The sequence below is a fragment of the Gadus macrocephalus genome, chromosome 11, assembly GCF_031168955.1.
Source record: "Gadus macrocephalus chromosome 11, ASM3116895v1".
NCBI classification, from domain to species: Eukaryota; Metazoa; Chordata; class Actinopteri; order Gadiformes; family Gadidae; genus Gadus; species Gadus macrocephalus.
In genome coordinates, this window is record NC_082392.1 from 25,138,708 (window position 1) to 25,160,952 (window position 22,245).

Sequence of the window (22,245 nt, forward strand, 5' to 3'; positions counted from 1 at the left end):
GCCTCACCTCCTCTGCACACCTGTTCGCGATCTTCGATCTACTTCCTCTACTTAAGCCGGGGATCTCCAGTCTGTCGGCGCCAGTTCGTTGTTTACCACTATACAGTTAGTATCAGACCTACCAGCATTCTCTCTTGCTTAGCCCTTTTCCTCTGTCCTCTAGTAACCCTTTGCCCCCCGTTTGTAGTTCTCCATTCGTTACCCTGACCTCCTGTTGCCGAGCTTCTGCCTGCCTGACTACCCGCCTACCGACGAGCCCCTGTCTACCTGATTGCCTGCCCGTTGCCGGATCCCCGCCTGACTCTGACTGCCCGCCTGCCTCGCAATAAACCCCGTTTCCCTTTACCCCGTCTCTGTCTGTGCCTGCGCTTGGGTCCCAACGTTCTGTACAACCTTAACAGAAAGGCTTAGTACATACATGGACTGGGATATATTCCATTGTGAATTGGCATTGTGCACATTGTGAAACCTGATGGTTCAAAAGTAGACATGGGAATGCAGTCCAGAAACAAGACAATCTATGGATAAGATCAATCTATTATACACTCCAATCAAATAATTACATCTACCAATTCATCCAAGTCAACCCCCATTCCAGGCCAATAAAACCTGGCGGTGCCTACATATTTCGTTTTTCGGGTTCCACAGTGGCCTCCATGGGCACTATCATGGAATTCCAAATAGAATCCTCGGCAACCACTACTTTCCTGCGCACTTCCATGTCGTTTTTATAAGATAGATAATACATTGTATCACCTATTGAAACAAGGTTGTTGTCCCTATCCTGCAAGAAACATGTACTTTATTCTGATTAGCTATCAAGTTAGAGCTGGCGATCAGGGAATTATTTTTGAGGTAGGCCTAGTGTTACCATGGCTGACCATCCAGTAAGAAACGGGCGGAGCACCTCCAAATAACATACTTTTGCTCCTGGGATATACCTGGGACAGTATCCATCTTTTTTGTAATTGAATAGCTCAGTATACATGTGATGGTCCATTTTCCTCAGGATGAACATACATTCATGTGACAAACGTCGCTTCCCAAAACATTCATGCATCCTTGCAACCTGAATTTATCCACTTTGTGCCCTTGGGAATGGGTTAGGTTACGCCCTCGCTCCAATTATATTGCCTCAATCAGACAAATAGACAAGAGCAGAGTAATTTATTTATTAGTTCCAAAGAATCGCACATGATTTATATGATTTTAAAAGAACTAAGCAGCACAGAATGCCTTTTCATTTGTGAATTCACCCAAATCAATAATCCATTCACCAAACAATTAACAAGATATTGTTTCCTGAAAGCTGAGGTAGGCCTATACCCATTATCTATTATCTGTTGGAAGACATGCCCGTAAAATAAGCTATGAGCCTACGTGATTGTGATTGTGATGATCGGCAAGTTAAACTGTTGCATAGACACAATAACAATTCAACAACAAAGCATGGTATTTATTTATTCAAAATTATAAACAAATCAACAGATTGAGGCGTGACCTCAGATCTGATGAATTACAAATAACTATTGTACATAAAAAACAATGACTAACAACACCGAATTAAATAATAGGGAAATCTTGTTTTCGGGTGCAATCTCACGCAGCTCGTCAATCATTTTGTACCACTTCGCTTTCCGTGGAACCAGTTGTTCTGGGTTGCTCCTTTGGGCGGTGTCAGTTAACATGGTGTTTCAATGGGGAACAGGAATTCCAATTGGGAACCAATCTGAACATTTTAAAATTGGAATGGAGTCTCTAGGTGCAAAATTGAGGGAAATTTGAGATAGGTCCCAATTTTTGTAGAGAATAATAAAGAAAGAAAGAAAGAAAGAAAGAAAGAAAGAAAGAAAGAAAGAAAGAAAGAAAGAAAGAAAGAAAGAAAGAATAAAACCTAAGAAGAACAATAGTTGAGCGTGCATACAGCACTCACCTAACTAAAAATAATGCAAATATTTCTAGATATTATGATGTGAAGGTGATTCCTGAGCTAAATATGCTAGTGTATTTCCATGGACATTTCCCTACATCAGACCAGGTTATACAGGTACATCAGTGTATGTGTGCACAGTATGAACTGTTTCACACACGTAGGAGCCCTCAACTGTGTGACTCTGATAAACTGACCATGTGTCACCTCCCAAAGGTGTTCTTCTGACAGTAGCTTGTGTACAAAAGGCCCACGGTTTCACCACATGGGATGTTGTGGTTCTGATTTGTGTCACTGAGTTGAAATTAATATCCTTCAACCCCGTCTCTTCAGAGAGGAAGGTAGTGGATATATTGACACACGGCCTTGGGTGTGTGATCGCTGCCCGCTTTTTTGTACCAACATAGACAGAGAAACAGCAGCCTGTACTTCCTGTCTGTGAGGAACTACGACGAGGGAATGTACACGTGTGAAGCCACCAACATCCTGGGTCAAGACCGCCAAACTGCCACAATAAGGGTCACCGGTAACTATCCTGTTGCACTTACACACAGTGTGCTGGAACAATGTCTATTGCAACACGGCAGTTTTGATTTTGTTTCATTTATACCTGGGGCCTTCAGACTCTTAGACTTTAGGACTGTGAGTGACGCTGAGCTCCTGCTGGCTCCATGCTTCTCCCGCTTCCTCCACCAGTGATGCCCGTCATCGTGGGCTTTTCTGGGCAGGTGAGCAGCCGGCTGGGGGCCCCTGTGGAGCTGCCCTGCAGAGCGGTGGGGGTCCTGCCCATCACGTACACCTGGACCAGAGACAACACAACGGGGCCCCACACATCGACCACCACCACCACCATCACAGACGGTGAGGAGGGGCCCAACACAAACTGGTTTTCAAATAGTCCATTCCTAACGTGATTGAGCTTATAAAACCTCCATATAGAATTGGTCTATAGAAGTTAAGATTAATGCTTACTGTAAACCCCGTGCAAATCTGAGCAAAAAATTTAACAAGAAGTCATGATATTTTGTAGATGATGATAAAATTCCAGAAAGTGACTAAATGAGGCGTAAATCCTGAGTGACAGATGGAGCTCTGAGGATGTCTGCTGTGCGGTGGACAGACGCAGGTGACTACTACTGTAGGGCAGAGAACCAGGCCGGGAGCGACCGGATACACACTGTCCTCCTTATCACAGGTATCTAAGATAGCACCACAGACACATGCACACACGCACACACACACACACACACACACACACACACACACACACACACACACACACACACACACACACACACACACACACACACACACACACACACACACACACACACACTTACTCACTCACCATTGGCTTTCATTGTCATCCTTATTGTTTGTGTATATTCAGAAATGTGTTGGTTCACTTGTACTGCCTTACCACAAACCCGTTTGCAATCCTTAGCCAGCCGTCTCTTGTCAGCACTTGCACATTGAATACCTTGTTCTTTCTCTCACCTGTTTGTAAGATGAGAACCGCGGGGGTGACACCCGAGAGCAGAGGAGAATGAGTTGGTCTGCTGTAAGTAGGAAGGATCTTTTGAGAAGGTTCATGTGTTCCTTTGCTTTTCCAGTAAAATGATTGATTATTCATTTATTCATCTTGAAGAAGACCCCTTTCTTTGTTTCTTTAGAGGACAAATACTAACAAGGAACTCCCAGCTGTCCAAATCAATGGTTCAATTCTTAAAAATCACTCTAGGATGAACCATGGCTCACATTCAGGTATGTTCACTTGTAAAACCGCACCTGTAGATTGTCCTTTGTTTGACAATATATACGCTGACTTTTCTCTCTCTTTGACTCAGTGATGTACACGGAACCCATCACCCACAGGACGGACTTAACTTTTACATCACTAAAAGAGGCTCTATTCAGAGAACTACACCCGCCAGGGTCACCTGACTACCTGCACCTGCTGGCCCTGCCTGAGGACCAGGCAACCCAGCCTGAGACCCAGCCAACCCAGCCTGACATCCTGCCAGCAAAGCCTGACACCCATCCAGCCCAGACTGACACCCAGCCAGCCCAGCTTGACCGCCTGCCAGCCCAGCTTTCACCCAACAGTCAGATACTGCAACCTCCCCCTTCAACCGTAGACCCCCATACCCTTGACCAAATGGGTCCCCCGCCACATGTTTCATCTCCGTATTCTGAGTCCTACATTCTCTATAGCCCAGCACCAGGACACAAGGACACTGGGACACCAGCGCACCGGGACACCGGCACTCCAGGACACCAGGACACCGGGCTCCTAGCGACCACCAGCCAAACCCTTCCTCACCACTCCTTCGCTCATTATCATTTAACCAAGATATCCACCGCTAGGCAACTCCAGAACGTTGCTGGCGAGACGTCGGCGAAGCAGAGTGGCGAAGATAAGGAAGTATCCCTCTATCACATGGATCCACCGGCACCGCCAGAGAGGATGGGAGCCAGCCTCATATCCTTCCCTAAGTCGGTGTTTCCTCTCACTAGGTCTTCAGACTCGACAGAGCCCACTACAGCGTTTGTCACCAATAGAGATAATCTGCCGCCCCCAGTGAACCGCCTCGGTCAAGATGCAGTTGATTTGTCCTTGGCATTGCATGTGACACTCCAAACCTCTCGCCAGTCATTGACTCCAAGGACCCACTCAGGAGCCCAGCTTAATCATCCTCCTACCAAGGGGTCCCCCGTGGTGTCACACCTCGCTCAAGACCCACATGGGAGTCCTGGAGATTTGGCACAGGCCGCCCTCGCTAACCATGGCTTGAAAGCAACGCAAAATCCTTCGAGAGGACAGTCCACCCTATGCTCCTTCACGCAGTCAGCCCCTGAGCTGCCCCCTACATCAGTCCATGACAAACCCCAAACCACTCCCTTGCCTCCAGCTCCTCCACCCATCCGAGGATCCTCTTGGACCCCCTACAACGGTCTGTCTCCCACAGGTCCAGTGCCTTCAGCACAACAGCAGACTCCACTTCCCTCAATCCGACCGCATGGCCCTTTTCATGCCCCTCATTCTGTGTCCTCCATCGCCACCACCACCTGCACCACCACCACCTGCACCACCACCACCACTACCACCACCACCACCACCCCAACCAACATTACCATCAACAGCACACCAAACAGAACCACCATCACAAACGCCACCAACCCAACCACCATCACCATCACCACCACTAGAGCCTCCATCACCAGCAACACCCCCCAAACCATCATAACCAGCCCTCCCTCCAGATCCACCATAACCAGCCCTCCCTCCAGAACCACTAGCACAATCACCACAACCAGCACCTCATCCAAGACCGCCTCCACCAGCACAAGCACCCGCACCAGCACCCCCACCAGCACCACCGCCACCCCAATCACCCCCAGCCCCACCACCCCCATTACCCCCAGCAGAACCAACAGCACCACCGCCACCGCCATTACCCCCAGTACCACCAGCCCCACCACCCCCAGCACCACCCCCAACAGCATCACCACCCACATTAACCCCAGCACCAGTACCACCCCCCACACCACCATCACTCCCAGCCCCACCATCCCAAGCGCCACCCCCACCAGCACCCTTATTACCCCCGGCACCACCACCAGCCCCTTTACCCCCAGATCCACCACCAGCACCACCAGCCCCATTACCCCCAGCACCACCCCCAGGACCACCAGGGATGATCATTTAACTAGCCCTTCCAGAAGGTCAGTCCCTGAGGGTCTGACTCCCAGTCCACAAACCGTGCCTGATGGCAAACGTTTAAACACGAGTCAGGCTGTTGAGCCAGCTCTGACCTCTGGGGCCACCAGTAAACCCCGTCCTACTGTTGGACTGAAGACCAACACCTCCCAGTCACCCATGACCAGCGATGACCCCCGGTAAGAGCAAAACCAGCGAACCTTCTGATAAAATACTACTGATTATATTTTAATTGGGCTTTTCCCTCAATTAACTGGCAGGGTCTGGCAGGGTTAATTGGTCTAACCCTGCCAGACCAATTTGCAAACGCACATTAGTCTGAAACCTTTCGGTACATTTTCAATTTACAAGGTGTGTTTTCAACACGCTCAGACCAAAGTGTTTTTTTCAAATATATATATATATATGTGTGTGTGTGTGTGTGTGTGTGTGTGTGTGTGTGTGTGTGTGTGTGTGTGTGTGTGTGTGTTTTATCACAGAGGGACACAGAAGTCTCCTTCATGGCTGCCAGGGCTGGAAAAACATGACGTCCCCATCGTGGTTGGAGTGGGCGTGTCTCTAGCCTTCATCTTCATCACAATGGCTTTCTATTCGCTGTTTCAGAGCAGTGATCCTCTGCCAATCATTCGAGCAGGTCTGGATACGCTAAGCCCTGCACCCAGCACCCCTATGTCCCAATTGGCCTTTTCCTCTAGCGACAATCTCATAAAGCTAGCCTTACAAAAGGCTCGCTGCGAGGGGAACTGAATGTGGAATTTGCAATCTCACGAAGAAGAATGTCTGGAATTTGATACTTACAGTTTGTGTTGTACTTGTCTCAGATATTGCTTTGTCAAATTCGTCAAAAAAACTGTATTTCTTCTGCTTGTCGTTGTTGTTGTTGTACTTCTTCTTCTACTCTTCTCCTTGTCCTAGGGACCGTGGCGCTAACTGATGCACAACAACGAGGTAATAGTGAGTCAAACATTGTGAGGAACCAATGGGGTCAGGAATCTTACATTTGTCAACTTTGAGCCAACAATATATTTCACAATGTCTGAGAGATCAGCTTAAGCCACAAAAGATACCACTTTTTCGGCGCATGCGCTGTCACTTCCTATGCAAGGTCAGGATGGTATGGTAGTCACTAGACATTAAGCTGAAATACTTAGGAGGAGGGGACAAATTAGGCTCCCCCCTGGGAATTACCTGACGTAAACAGCTCACAAGAAATCAGAAATAAGTAGGAGGGACCAGAGCTGACCGGATGCTGTCTGATAATACAACCACAGAGTGAGCATTTCAAACCAAGATGGCCACACGGTGAATAAGAACCATGATCAGGAGGTTCTTGATAGACATGGCCAGCGTGTCTCTAACGGGATGCTGTCCTCCACAGCTCAGAGGAACGTGGGCGTCCCCATCAGACATGCGGAACAACAGGCCGCTGGTAAAACATACGACAACAGGTGATTATCAAATTATAAGTGTGCTGAGTGTATTCTTTTTAATAATATTATAATTTCAGGGTGTAATAATTGTTCAGCACAAATCAAAATTAAACTGGCATTTGTAATACATATTACTGCTTAAATAATAATAATTAGAATCATAATGTGGTACCTATCAAGCTCCACAGGTAGAATAAGGCCTGAACACTACCAGGGTTAGGAGTTTCATTCCCACCCATGCTCAGAAGTGTATTCTTCATGGTATTGTATGATGCTCTGGGTGAGAGTGTAAATGTCATGTATATTCATATAACTAAACAAACTATTCAAATTCTAAAGGGTTCTCATATTAAAAGGAGCACTGTGTGTTTGCCCATGTGTGTGTGTGTGTGTGTGTGGGTGTGTGGGTGTGGGTGTGTGTGTGTTCAGAGCATTTGCGGATGACGAGTGTGTAGCAGTGATTGATCAGAGCCCTAATACGTCGGACACCCGCGCCCGGCCGCTGGGGCCCGGTCTGGTCATGGTTCAGATGGAGCCCCCACCTGAAGACCTGAGAGAGGAAGACCTGAGAGAGAACCACCAGCGTTCCCTAATGGAGGACAATGCTGTCCCCATGGAGACGTTTCCTCTCTGTGCTCTCCTGGACTCACAGGTCAGAGAGATCACTACAATATGCAGACCATCAAGACCAGGACAACATCTAGCCCCATGAATATTTTAAGCACATTTTCTGTGTGTGTGCTTTTCTCTTTTTCACATTCTATATTAAAATATATATTCTATAAAATGATCATATATTATAGATATTTTTAGGCGTCAAAATAAATGACCAAAAACATGGGATTACCCCCTCCCTCCCTCCCAGGTGGAGGAGGACAAGGCCTTCAGCCTGCCTCCACCCAGCGCACGGCTCCGATGTGTGGAAGACTGGGTCAGCAGCTGCCTCCACCCGGTCTGCCAGGAGCCTCCGACCCGACCCCCTTCTCTGACTCCGCCCTCCTCTCTGCTTCCACCCTCCTCCCTGCCTCCTCCTCTGTCCTCCCTCGCCTCCCACTCAACCTCCCCCACCCTCTCTCTCTGCCCCTCCTCCCCCTCCTCCCTGGCCACTGTACGGGAGGAGAGGCTCCACTCCTCGCTGACCCTCCAGACGCCGGCCGAGCCCACCTCCACCTCCTCCCATGCCTCCACCACCTCCACCCTTCCTGTCCACCACAGCCTCAGCGTCTCCCACACAGTGAGCTCCCCGCTCCTCGTCTCCCATCATGTCTCGCTGGGCTCAACCACCACCGTCACTGTGGATGTCACCTTCCATCCTAGCGCCGCCACTGCCATGGCGATTTCAACCAGCACTCACATCAATTCGCGCGTCACCAACACCCCCACAGCAGCGGGTCCTCTGTTTAACTTCCCATTGGCAAACAGTCAAGAGAGCGACCAATCAGCTTCGAGAATGCCGCACTGCAAGTAGCGAGATCTTACTAGTAATGGATTCAATGATCATTTTCCTTGATTCAGTTCGCGTCGGTCAGTTCGCCAAGAAGAGTTGTTCAGAATCGTTCGTTCGTTCAGTCGAGTTTCCGGTAGCGGTGAATCGAAACATGGAATTTACGGTTCTCAGCTGAGTCAGCCAGACTCAGCTCCTCCCTCGTTCTCATTCTCAAACGATGGGGGGGTGTAGTTGATTATTAGATGTTTAACATATCAGCAAAATAATAGATTTGATTTAGCAATGATGTTGGGGGTCCCGGTGGAAAACGAACCATGAAAGATCAAGACAGATTGACGAGACATTCAAATATTTGATTAATCTGGCATGACACAGAAAGTACAAAGACAGCATGCATTTATCATTTCACTGACATTGAATCGTATTATCGTACGCTCGCTCACTAAGCCTCTTCCCTCTTCACCACTCACAGTCAGTGAATGAACAGTGAGTCAGCGTGTCAGCGACTAGGTCTGGGAGGAGTCGAGTCTGAAAACAAACAAGACGAACGAAAGAGAGGAATCAGTTCAGTTCGAACTGATTCTTCTCAGCGTTTTTCAACTCTTTCAACGTTTTAAACTATGATGCTTTTTCTGCTTTTTTTTTTTAACAATGTAAGTAACTGCTCAGTTACGATTAAGACATCCGTCTGCCCAGTAACGATTGAGACATCGTAACTAAATACATTTTCATCCGTTCACCTTCATTCAAACCATTTAACCTATCTACACAATTGTATCTTTCTATAATATTAAAACAGAATTTCGATAAAATGTGTACTTTATTCAGAATCACAGTTTAAGTTTCATATCGGCTTTCAGTTGGTCTCATTGGTTTACGCTGAGGTTAGAGCGTGGAGGACGTGCAGGCATTGTTGCTAGATTGGGCGGTTTACCATCTGCGGCATTTTAGCAAGCACACTCTCGCAGTTGTTAGGACGAAACGCATTCTAGTTGTACATATTATCCGATCAATTCATATTCACTGTACAAAAACGAATGTTGATATTTTAGGCCGATAAGAAAACATATTGGAAGATCATCGTCAATGTATCAGTCAACTTGTAAAAGTATATTTCATAGACAGTGTACTTTAAATAGCCTCTCTTTATTCTCAGCACACTGAGACAATGTTTAACATTGACATATATGTGTTTGAGTAACTTTATTATTTTAATAGTGACCATAATCAAAGGGATATCAATGTTGGTATAACTTGTAGGTCTATTACAAATTTCACTGTTGACAAAGATGTATATTTACAATATTGTGTGAAAAGTGAATAACATTTGGCCAGTAATGTGTATAGTATTGTATTAAAGATGCCAAGAATAGAAACTATTGCTCTTGTTTCAAAAATTCTTGCAACAAGCTAGTGACTGTTAACTAATTCCTCAAACCAAATGAAGTTCAATTGGCTATAACATCAAGTTATACATTATCTGTTTTCAGTATGTGCATTTAACATTTGTAACTTAAACCATGCCCGCCTCTCTCAAAAGTGTTAATCACACTAATAAAATAAAATGATTGATCACAAATGTTTTCTATATGTTTTCAAGCGGAGATTAGGAAAGGAGAACTGAAGACCAAAAAACCAAAAGCATTTAAGAAGATTACATTACTGTTATTTAAACTACATTTAAATAAGACGGTTGGTTAACAATATGAATATGTTTAATTCGCAATGTCAAAAAAACTACTCAGAAACAGACTGTCTGCTCTAACTGGCAGGGTGGTGTGAACTTGTCAACCCGGTATCACACGATTTCGTGCTCATGCGCACAAACGTTAATCTGTGCGCATCGTGTCCCAGATCACGATTTTCCGAATTTTTTAGTACTGCACAGAACGAAATGTAAACCAATGCATTCTGAATGGGTGCGTTCTCCAACAATTAACGTCGTTTTTGAGGAGGTCTGCTTAAAAATCAGAAATGTTGACACATATATATAACTAGATAATAATATATACAGATATATAACTAGAGGGTGCACTGTACTATCTACGCTCACCCCTTCTGAAGCTTCTCTCTCTCTCTGTCCCTCCCTTTCTCTCTTTCTCTCTCTTGTTTCGTTTTGTGGAGCACGTCAATTGTCGGAGAACGCTCCCATTCAGAATGCATTGGTTAAAATTTCGTTCTGTGGAGCACTAAAAAAGTTGGACAATCGTAATCTGGGACACGATTCAATAGATTAATAACGTTTGTGCGCATGAGCACGAAATCGCGTGATACCGGGTTTGCAACCCAACCAGCGTAGCTCTGCTGGCTGGGTGGTGTGAACTAGCGTCGTTCTTCAGGCTGGATGGTGTGAACTAGCGTAGCTCAGCTGGCTGGGTGGTGTGAACAAGCGTATTTCTACTGTCTGGGTGGTGTGAACTAGTGTAGCTCTGCTGGGGTGGTGTGAACTAGCGTAGCTCTGCTGAATGGGTGGCGTGTGAACTAGCGTAGCTCTGCTGTCTGGGTCCGTGGGAGTGTTTCTGGGAATGGGAGTATGATTCTTGAAAACAATAAGAGTGGAAAGGGCTGGCCGGCATTTTTTATTGATAGAATATATCAGTTAAAGGATGATATTTTTATTGATAAAATTAATGGAAAAAAAAATCGATCAGCATTGATTATGTTGCTAGCAGGGTTATTTTACGTTACCAGCCAGTTGTAATGTTAGAAATGTGACTTCAAAGAAAATGTTCCAAATCATAACTTATAATTAAAGCTACAAGCAGCATTTAATGTGGGGCCAAGGCTAACACAGACCATTAAGACTGACTCAGACCATTAAGACCCTGACACAGACCATAAAGCCCCTGACGCAGACCATTAAGATCATTCTTTTTTAATACTAACGCTGGAATAGTCTCAGCTTTGATCAGGTGATGCGCAATCAAACTTTCATGATCATACGTCAAAAGGATGAGGAGTTAAGTGTCTTTGAAGTATTCTAATGATTGCTGTAGCACCTCCTATAGTCCTGTATGGATGAAGTGATAGCCTGCTTAACCTTGACCTATGTTTCTTCAAGTACTTCAAGTAAATGCTTCAATTATTTTTTATTAAATTTGATTGGGGCAAGTATCGAAGGCAGGTATGATAAATCCAATTGAAACAAATATATGTATTTCGTTTTCAGTACAAGACAATCCTCCCCACTAGGGATGTGTCGGTCGCGACTGATTCGTTACAACAAACGAATCCCGAACGTGAACGACAAGAACTGGTTCCCCAAAACAAGAAGAACTGGTTCTTTGATTCTTTTTTTTTAACATAAACCAAACATATGGTCACGAAAATAAAATATACAAACGAACAGAGCTCCGTCTCCCCGCGACTTATATTGATTGAGTCTACAACGTGCTCAAAGATTCAGCCAATGAGAGGTAGCAATGGTGTTGGAATGGCACCTGGGTAAACCAATGACAAGGCGGTACCGTCGAATATGCGCGCTTTCTCTGTCTGCCTAACCCTCCATCTGTTTATTGGATAAACGCATTTCCCAATCCCAGGAGTCTTTGCTCCATTCTACATCAATTTAAGAACAAACAAAGAAATTAAACTGCAGTTCGTATTTTTTATTTATGACCATGCAAGTTCTGTAATGCCTGAACAATGAAGAATTAAATGTAAAGTAAAATAAAATTATAAATGTAAAACCATGAATGAAATATAGAGAGTAAGCAAGTGGTATAAATATTGGTGGGACGTTCGATATACTATATAGCAGGCATCTCCAAACGGCGCACTGCGGTCTTGACGGTCCTATCCGGACCCATGACCAATTAAAAAATAAAAAAAATTTATTTATTTATTTTTTTTAAGATGTAATCTGACATAACGAACGAATCAAAACGACCGAATCAAATAAACGAATCGTTATAGTGAACTGAACTGAAAGAACTAGTTCCCGGAAAAGAATCATTTTGCCCATCCCTACTCCCCACCCATACATTATAAAAAAACTTAAAAGTTCCAAATAATTTAGCATCTCAATTAAATAAATCCTCTCACAAATAATAAAACAAACTACAAAAATAACTACAAAAACCCAACCAATCAAAGCTCTGTGCTGGGGTCCCGGGGTCTGTGGTCCTCCTCGCTGCGAGGGACGTGGAAGGACACGTAGGGACACCAGCGGCTGTTTAGACACACGAGCCTCTCCAACGTGGCAGAGTTAACGATGTCGAAGCCCGCCGCGCCCCCGAACGTGCTCGGTTTCCAGTACACCGGCGAGCAGATGGGGTTCCCCAGGAGACCCTTGAGGGAGAACGGGGCCCCCATCTCCACCATGCTCTCGCCGAAGATGGCGCTGCCGCGCGTCCGCTCCAGCAGCAGGCCCGGGTAGAACTCCAGCGCGTCGATGTCCCCGTACAGCTCCTCCAGCTGCCTCGCCATCTCCTTGTCATCTGTGGGGTCAGTTTGGTTTATCAAGAAGCCCTTCGTCACAGTGGCAGCCTCAAACAGCATCAACAAGGAGCTCACACTTTCTTTGGATCTTCCGTTCTTCGTATCAACAACGATGAATCAAATTTCCACCTACGTTATTGCTAAATACAACAGCAATGTTCCGGCAATGCTGCAGAATAGAATAAGTATGTCTATGTAGAATGAAGGAACATTTCTGCACCCCCAGTCTTGGCCAGAAAGGTGTTTTTGTATGTATTTTTGCACATAGTGCATACTTCTGAAAAAAAAGGAACATCAATAATGCTTACCGGTGAATTCATAGAAAGAAGCGTATGGCTTGAGTTCAAACTTCTTGCGGTACTCGTTAAACGGTTGCACACGCAGCGCTCTGGACTCCTTGATGACCAGCTCCACTACCTCTTGGAGCCGAGCATGGACATTCCCACCGCCCCCTATCTGAAACACAGAAACTCATGGTTACACAGGAATACACATCATATGAAACACATGGGGATTCAACTCAGCATTTATCACATTGATATCACAATCGAGAAGCATTGACTCAAAATAAAATAATGAATAACGTACTCTCAAAAATAATAAACACAATATTGAATATAATACTGAATAATATACTGAAAAGTCTGCTGAATATAATTCTGACTAAGATACTGAATAAAATAATTCATAATATACTTGTTCTGATGGTTTGCATATGTTCATATTGTTGTCCCTTTAATTGCATATAAGGGCAATTATAGTTCATACTTGCCGGGATTAAACTTTCATTTTATTTGTTGTGTAAAATCATACTGTACTAATAGATTTTACGTTAATGAGGTATTGTATTACTCATTTCTTTGTTTGCCCTTTTATTATGTCAGTTTGGTCCATGCAACAAGTTCGGGCATGTTGTGTATTTGTTTGTAATGAGACCTATCTGCGCGGAGTGATTTAGTCCACTGGTGATACGGTCACTCGCGCAGTCAATTAATCAGGCTCGCGTAGTCGGCCACTAGCGAAGGGTTTTTTGTATTGCAACCGGCAGTTGGAAACCGTCGGCAGCACGGTGTATCGGCAGACAGAGGTGCGTTTGCCGTCCGTTCGCCCGCTAGCGTTTCTCGTGGTGAAGAGTGCTATCCAGGAGCACGCGCTGGCGGCCCAGTCGCCAGATGGGACCCAGGAAGAGGCTGGTCTCCCTCGATCCAGACGAGGTTCGTGAGGCGGGTTCAAGCCCCCTACCAGGCAGCACCGGCGATCTTCACCCCAACTACAAGGGAGGTGTCCCCCCTCTCCAACGCCCCCCATTGTATCCGGCAGTTTCGACTCACCCCCTTCCCCCTCCCCACTCCAAGTGCACCAACGACCCAGCGGCGCCGCACTACGAGCGCGAGGACATTCGTTAGGCCCACCGAGGGACCTCAGGTCGGACTGTCTGCGTGTGTGCGGGCTGTGTGATTGGGTTAAAGGGAGGGTACAGCATTGGGGAGGTAGAGTGTGAGTGTGTATTGAAGTGTTTATATGGCAATGTGTTTAATGTGTATCTCTAGGGCAGTTTATTGTCGGTATTAAATTGTTAAACGTAGCTTTGGTCTCCTCTCACTCTTAGCTAAATACGTACACAGGTTTATTATATTATTTGGTTATAGATTCCTTGAGTCAGATTACATCCCTTTGGTAATTATACAGTCCTTTATAGGCTCCGGTACTTTCTTCAGTACAATACTGATTAATATACGTAATATAATAATTAATAATATACTGAATTTATACTGAATATAATTCAGAATAATGTACTGATTATTATACTGGTACCTGTCCGGCCTGCTGTCTTGCGAAGGAATCCACCAGCTTCTCAACCCCAAAGTGTAGAAGAACGGATGTGTTGAACAGGAAGTCGGGGTAGGTGATGTCCTGTCCATCCACCAGGAAGCTGTCAGGCATGAGAGGGTGCCAGTGGTACAGGTGGTTGAATTCCAGCGAGATGCGGTTGCTGTACTGGAACTGGTCGTTGAAGATGAGGGTCGGGTCAAACTTGAGCTTCAGCAGGTAGCCGCTGAGCTGCTGAACGTACTCCTCGATCACGATGCGAATCGTCTCGCCTGGGGCGCATACACACACACACACACTCACACACACACACACACACACACACACACACACACACACACACACACACACACACACACACACACACACAAACCACATTTCACAAATGTCATGAAGTTACATTTCACAACGTGTGACAGTCAATAAAGATACTTTTTTCAGCTTGGACAGAGCCCAATACAAAAGCAGTAAACGCAGAACCCAATGTTACACTGTGAGGTTGCAATAACGGAGACTGACCTAATGTCAGAGAGTACTCCATTTATCAACGATGATGAAAATAGCACATTGCCGACAATCACATGACTCATTGACGGAGCAGTGCCAGATGTAACATTTCTCTTCCCTCACAGAACTTATGGTGCGTTCACATTGCTTGGGGAATTATGGGGAAAACATTTTTGCGACATCGGAAAGTTCTCGTGAACGACATCAGGAAGTGTGTATTTATGTGCCTGCTTGTCTTTCAGTGAGGGGTTGAGAGAGAGAGAAGGAAGACGCTCTCTGCGAGCCAGAGAGAGCGTTGATAGACCACGAGACGGACTGAATGAACATTCAACCTTGTACATTGGTTCTTGTGACATTGTGTTTATTTGCCACAACTGGAAATAAACAGGAGTTCGCTTCATTTTGACCAAAGAACTGTGTCCTGACTCCTGTGAACCTGTTACAGTGGTGTGAGTCAGTGGTAGGAGTCAGTCATGGAACAATCGCCATTGGCCAGTGTCCTCGGACACCTGGCACAAACAGCAGAGCGTCAGACCCAGCTACAGCAGGCCCAGAACGAGGTCCTGGTGGAGCTGGCCCGCTCCTTGGCCGCCGACCGGGAGGCCATGCGGGAGCTACTCGGCTCCGGAGAACGCGGCGGCGAAACCTGACCGGGGCGACTAATATATGTCCCCAAAATGAAAGACACCAACGCCAGGGTGACACGCTGGTTCCTGGCCCTGCAGGACTGCCATTTCCAGGTGATCCATCGGCCAGGACGAGCTCAAGCCAATGCGGACGCACAATCCCGGAGGAACGCTTGCCTGGGACTAACCACCCTCAGCTTACTGCTGAGGGTGGGGGTGTGTGGCAACCCCTAGCCGTCGGGCTTGGACGAACCGCGCCAGCACCCTGAACAGCGCCCAATCCGCGGACAGGTAGTCCAAGGGAGATACATACGGTTCAACGTGGCTGCGCTAGATCGCTCGTCAAGCAGACCCGGGCACTCATGGGCATTTGGATCACCTGGGAGAGGGAGATGGGATAGAAGTCCTAAGGACCGGGTGTAGCAGGTACATAAGATGTATGTATGCATTCCACCAAAATTCCCTCATGTTTTATTTATTACTTTTATTTCGTGATATTCTCTGTAAATAGATCGTTTGGGAGCTTTTGTTATTTTATTTTGAAGTTTCGATCGTGACGTCATTTTCTTCCGTTGCGCTCGCCATTCCTCACTTGTTGTTTTAATGCTGTGAGGAGGTGAGTGTTTTTCCTCTGCTCCGTGAGGTCACCAGCGTTCAGCTCCATCCGTCGAGTTGATGTCCCAGACAATGTGGCTTCCTCAGTTTTCACCTCCACCCATCTACCTAGTCACACACCACTTACTCACAGACCTACTCTTTCACTTTCGGCCATCCCAGACAGGAGTGACCCAGCTTTGAGTGATCTCATCACGCATATCGCCCAGCAAGTAGGACAGTCTATATCAGCTCAGTTGAAGGGAGTGAGTCAGGCGAATGAAGGTGCTCAAGCACGAGTTGAGAACTCAGGTGCAGGCCAGTCGTTCGTTGACTCCACACTTAACCTGACTGGTGTGAAGTTAGTCATGCAGTCCGATGTGAGAGAGCCTCCTGTGTACAGAGGGGATGGGTCCGACAAGCTTTCGGTACATGAGTGGGAAGAGCTCATGTTCACCTACTTGAGAAGAAGACATGTGGAGCTGGGAGAGCAGCACCAGGAGATGTTGTCTAGATTAATGGGGAAAGCCAGGGACATTGTGAAGATAACACTCCGTAGCAATCCTTCACTGAAGCCTCATGAGAACCCAAAAGTAATTATCAACATACTGAAACAGCATTTCAGTGGTGTGGCGTGTTCCAGTATGCCTCTTGCAGACTTCTATAGCACTGTGCCTGTAGCAGGAGAGAACCCAGTCGAGTACTGGATCCGCCTTAACAAGGCTGTTGATGCAGCTGAGGAGGGTTTGAGCAGACAGGGGCGGCATATTGATGATCTCAGTCGAGAGGTAACCATGATGTTTGTCAAGTACTGTCCCGATCCCTCCCTTGCTGTAGTGCTACGGTTCAAGGCGCCAGAGAAATGGACAGCTGGTGAAATACAGGAGCACGTTGACCGTTATCAGATTGACATGAGAGAACAGCTGAATACCAGACCAAACCTTCATGTCCCAGCAAGACATGTGGCAGTTCATATTCAAACACCTGTGTCTGAGGAGGTGTTGTTGGCCAGCCATCCGGAGGTACTCCCTGTGCAGGCCGAAGTGAGTGCCACGTCTACCACTCAGTTTGATGAAAACTGCCTAAAGACCCTGATTGGCCTGCTTGACCGCACACTTTCTCAGAACAGCCAGGTGATGGCTCAGAATAACAGGCCGATGTATAGACAGCACCTGTCTGACCAGTCACAGAGAAGATACTGCAAGGTTTGCAAGTCTGCAGAACACACTACCCTAATGCACTGCCGGCGAGATCGCCTGTGTTTGTCTTGCTTCAAGCCGGGTCATATCAAGAGAGAATGCTCAAGTTACACTCCCGGACGGGAGGACCAGGCCACACATCTACCTCAAGAGCAACAGCATTTAAACTGATTGGCCCGCATTGGGAGAGGGGATGTGCGGGTGAGGACAATCAAACCTTCAGAAGTGGGAGTGAATTTGAACAGTGTTATGTGAAAGTGTGCAGTGCAGCACCGGCTGGTGTGAAGATAATAGCACAGAACACACACAGAGTTGAGCCATATGATGAGCTATTCTATGCTCCAGTCGATGTGAATAATGTGTTCCAGATGCAAGGAATGCTTGATTCAGGTTCCATGGCCTGTACTTTCAGTGTAGAAGCAGAGGAGAGGATGCTGAGTGAGAAAGTGCTGTCAGATCCAAGACCGATGACACAGGAAGTGGTTTTAGTGGGCTGTGGAGGGAAGCTCACCAAACCAAAGTGTATGCATGAGGTTGAACTGAAGGTGTATGGGTTGAGCTGTATCGTTCCAGTTTTGGTGGTGCCAGGCCAGCGAGATGATCTCATCATTGGCACGAATGTGATCAAGTTTCTCATGCGCCAGTTGAAGAACAGTGATGATTACTGGCGGCTTATCTCTGTTCGCAGTCTTTCTTCATCCCCTGAGTGTGAACAGTTCTTGGATCTCATGGCGAACACGTCTCGTTGGAGGGGTGAGGAGCTACCGGACAAGATTGGCACAGTCAAGCTCCAACAGTCAGTTACTCTTCTAGCGATGCAAGAGCACCTGGTCTGGGGTAAGCTGCCTAACAATGCGCCCATGTCACCGGGAAGCACTGTGCTGGTTGAACCAACCTCATCCAAGTCCATGCCACGTAACATCATGGTTGGCCGTGTCGTGACACCTCTGTGGGGTGATAGGTGGGTCCCCATGAAGGTCACCAATCTGTCTGATAGACCAGTCACACTGAAGAGGAACTGTAAGCTGGCAGATGTGTCCCCTTGTCTAGCTCTGGAAGATTTTGAACTCCTCCAAGGCTATAGCCAGATCGACACAGCTGTTCCAGGCAAGCGTCATACACCACTCAGTCCTTCAGGTCTCGAACAGAGATTGCGAGATGTTGGCCTTGACAAACTTGACATACAGCCTTGTCAGACTAGCCCCGCAGGTACTGTGAAGTTAGTCCAGCTGCTCGAATGCTACAACGATGTCTTTTCCAAGCACGAAATGGATTGCGGTGAGGCAAAGGGCTTTGTCCACCGCATTCGACTAACAGATGATCGTCCATTCCGCCTCCCCTACCGGAGAGTACCGCCTGCTCACTACCAGAAGCTACGTCAAGTGTTGACAGATATGGAGGAGCAAGGGATAATTCGGAAGTCAGTGAGTGATTATGCATCACCGCTAGTGATGGTATGGAAAAAGGATGGAAACTTGAGGATCTGCACCGACTTTCGGTGGTTGAATGCGAGAACACTCAAGGACGCCCATCCCCTTCCACACCAGTCGGACTGCTTGGCTGCCTTGGGAGGGAACACCTACTTCAGCACAATGGATTTAACGTCCGGTTTCTACAACATTCCCATGGCAGAAGAGGACAAAAAATACACTGCCTTCACCACACCGCTAGGCCTGCATGAGTATAATAGGATGCCGCAGGGACTGTGCAATAGTCCGGCCTCATTTATGCGCATGATGCTCAGTATATTTGGGGATTTGAACTTCAGCAGCCTTTTATGCTATTTAGACGATTTGCTCGTCTTCGCATCAACTGAAGAGGAGGCTCTACGGAGACTGGAGGGCGTGTTCCAGCGCCTGCGAGAGAACAACCTGAAGTTGAGTCCTAAGAAGTGTCATCTGATGCGATCGTCTGTCAAGTTTCTGGGTCACATCATAGATGGAAACGGGGTGGCTGTGGATCCTGCGAAGGTGGATGTCATATCCAGTATGTCGAGGTCTGATCTTATGGAGGATGACGGATGTACACCTTCAGTGCGGAGGATCAAATCCTTTTTGGGCATGGTTTTCTTCTACCAGCACTTCATCCCCAACTGCTCTTCCATTGCCAAGCCACTCTTTGCTCTGACTGCTGGGCAGAAGAGAAGAGGAAGAAAAAAAATGAATGTGAAGGCAGGAACATTCAGGAAACTCAAGCCTGATGACTGGATTCCAGAGTGTGACATTGCCTTTGCCGGTCTTAAAGAACGTCTGCTGAACTGTGCGGTCCTTGCACATCCTGACTTTTCACGTCCTCTGATCCTGTCGACTGATGCTTCCTTGGATGGGCTCGGTGCAGTGTTGTCACAAGTCCCTGCTGGTGAAAGTAAAACACGACCCATAGCGTTTGCGAGTAAGACCCTCAGCAGCTCTCAGAAGAACTACCCAGCTCATTGGCTCGAGTTTCTGGCATTGAAGTGGAGTGTCTGTGACAAATTCAGCCATTGGCTGAAGGGCAATTCCTTCACAGTATGGACGGACAACAATCCACTCACATATATAATGACTAAGCCAAAACTCGACGCCTGCGAACAGCGATGGGTTGCGAAGCTCGCTCCCTACACATTTAGTCTAAAGCACATTGCGGGAACCAAGAACATAGTGGCTGACGCTCTCAGCCGGGACCCGTTTGCGAAGACTGCTGGGCGTAGACTTGTCTCAGAGTCCTACAACGATCTGCTTGCCGAATCTGATGGGGTTGGAGAAGATGGAGTTCAGAATGTCTTTCGTTTAAAAGTCCAGTATCAGGCGATGGGGACGGAACAAGATACTGCGACTCAGTCCTGTTGTCCCCCACCTCTCTGTGACAGCATTGTAGAAGCTGTCCTTGATTCTCACAACAACTGGGATGCGGCTGCAGAGTCCAGGGCGACAGGGTTGATCCAGTCTGTTCAGCACTTCCTTCCACCAGGGCAAGACCTGCTGCCTGCCTTCTCCGTAGAAGAGCTCCAGCGAAACCAAGAGCTTGACCCTGGCATCTCTACGGTTATGCCATTTCTGAATCGGCGGAGGAGGCCCTCAAGGCGGGAGAGGGATGGTTTGGACTCAAGTGCCTTGGTCCTTATCAGACAGTGGGAGAGACTTAAAGTCGTTGATGGAGTGCTCTACAGAGTCGTTAAGGATTCCATGAGCAAGCAGAAGAGACACCAGTTTGTCTTGCCCCGGAGCCTGGTGGAGAAGGCCTTGCGTGGTGTGCATGACTTGGCCGGTCATCAGGGGCAGACGAGAACAATTCACCTCGCGAGACAGCGCTTCTTTTGGCCTGGAATGGAGCGTCAGATTAAAGGCTATGTCAAATGCTGTCAGAGGTGCATCCTGGCCAAGACACCAGATCCTTCTGCCAGAGCTCCGCTTGAAAGTATCAGGACATCTAATCCTATGGAGCTGGTGTGTTTGGATTTCTGGAGTGCAGAAGATAGCAAGCAGCGCTCCGTGGATGTTCTTGTCTTGACAGATCATTTCACAAAGTTGGCCCACGCCTTTCCCTGCACAAACCAACAGGCGAAGCAGGTTGCTAAGAAGTTATGGGACAATGTGTTCTGTGTGTATGGGTTTCCAGAGCGCATCCACACAGATCAAGGAGCCAACTTTGAGAGTGAGCTCATTGCAGAGTTGCTTCGGCTATCGGGAGTCTCCAAGTCGCACACTACAGCTTATCACCCCATGGGGAACGGAGGAACTGAGAGATTTAACAGGACTCTGGGGAATATGCTCCGTTCGCTGCCGCTGAGAGAGAAGGCCAAGTGGCCCCAGCAAATCCAGACCCTGACATTTGCATATAATGCGACGGTGCATGAGACAACTGGGTACGCGCCTTTTTACCTCATGTTTGGTCGGGTCCCAAGACTCCCTGTTGATGTGATGTTCAAACAGGTCCTGCACGACCCAGTGGTTGTTGACTACGGCAGCTATGTGACATCGCTTATGTCTCACCTCCATGAGGCAGCAGGCATCGCTCAAAGGCATGCCATCAAGGAGCAAGACAAGCAAGCGAGAGGTTACAATCGAAGGGTCAAGGGGACTTACCTGAACGTGGGAGATAGAGTACTGCTCGCCAATAAAGGCGAAAGGGGAAAGAAGAAACTTGCGGATAAGTGGGAACCGACTGTTTATACTGTCATGGACAGCAAACCGCAGACTCATATCTACAAGTTGGTAGATGACAAGGGGAACGCAAAGGTGGTACATCGCAACCTTATCATGGATATCAGTTTCTTACCTGTGGAGTCTGCTGATGGAGGATTGTCAGGATCGGAGGACAGTCTTGGTGATTCTGAGGACAAGTCCCACATGGAGGATCTCATCGACTCTTTGAATGAGGAGGGTTCGATGGATAGGGCAAGCGCATGGGTTCTGAGTGGGGCGGAGGAAGCTGCCAGCCTCCGGTCCTGTAGCGAAGCTGATGCGGATGAAGATCAGTCTGATGCGGGGCACGATCCGTCTGATGCGGGGTCGGAACAGTCGGCTGCACCAGATACAGCGT

General features: G+C 47.3%; 2 protein-coding genes across 8 annotated transcripts in view; one reads left to right on the top strand and one right to left on the bottom strand.

Annotated features, from left to right (window-relative positions):
* LOC132467316 (mucin-2) overlaps nucleotides 1-9,907 on the top strand; it is an 85,392-nt gene extending 75,485 nt beyond the window's left edge. Inside the window, exons 11-21 of the mRNA XM_060064530.1 lie at nucleotides 2,338-2,456; nucleotides 2,627-2,791; nucleotides 3,015-3,125; nucleotides 3,439-3,491; nucleotides 3,604-3,694; nucleotides 3,778-5,830; nucleotides 6,131-6,285; nucleotides 6,567-6,599; nucleotides 7,030-7,099; nucleotides 7,511-7,733; nucleotides 7,947-9,907. Of these exons, the coding sequence (XP_059920513.1) occupies nucleotides 2,338-2,456; nucleotides 2,627-2,791; nucleotides 3,015-3,125; nucleotides 3,439-3,491; nucleotides 3,604-3,694; nucleotides 3,778-5,830; nucleotides 6,131-6,285; nucleotides 6,567-6,599; nucleotides 7,030-7,099; nucleotides 7,511-7,733; nucleotides 7,947-8,549 (3,676 nt within the window). The 3' untranslated portion in view covers nucleotides 8,550-9,907. The remainder of the gene's footprint in view (nucleotides 1-2,337; nucleotides 2,457-2,626; nucleotides 2,792-3,014; nucleotides 3,126-3,438; nucleotides 3,492-3,603; nucleotides 3,695-3,777; nucleotides 5,831-6,130; nucleotides 6,286-6,566; nucleotides 6,600-7,029; nucleotides 7,100-7,510; nucleotides 7,734-7,946) is intronic.
* A 1,695-nt stretch (nucleotides 9,908-11,602) lies between these two features.
* ptgs1 (prostaglandin-endoperoxide synthase 1) overlaps nucleotides 11,603-22,245 on the bottom strand; it is a 32,431-nt gene continuing 21,788 nt past the window's right edge. For all 7 annotated transcript variants that reach the window (XM_060064547.1, XM_060064545.1, XM_060064548.1 and 4 more), the window contains 3 exons: nucleotides 14,784-15,070; nucleotides 13,277-13,424; nucleotides 11,603-12,967 (listed from right to left, as the gene is read on the bottom strand). In XM_060064547.1, the coding sequence (XP_059920530.1) occupies nucleotides 12,618-12,967; nucleotides 13,277-13,424; nucleotides 14,784-15,070 (785 nt within the window). In that variant the 3' untranslated portion in view covers nucleotides 11,603-12,617. The remainder of the gene's footprint in view (nucleotides 12,968-13,276; nucleotides 13,425-14,783; nucleotides 15,071-22,245) is intronic.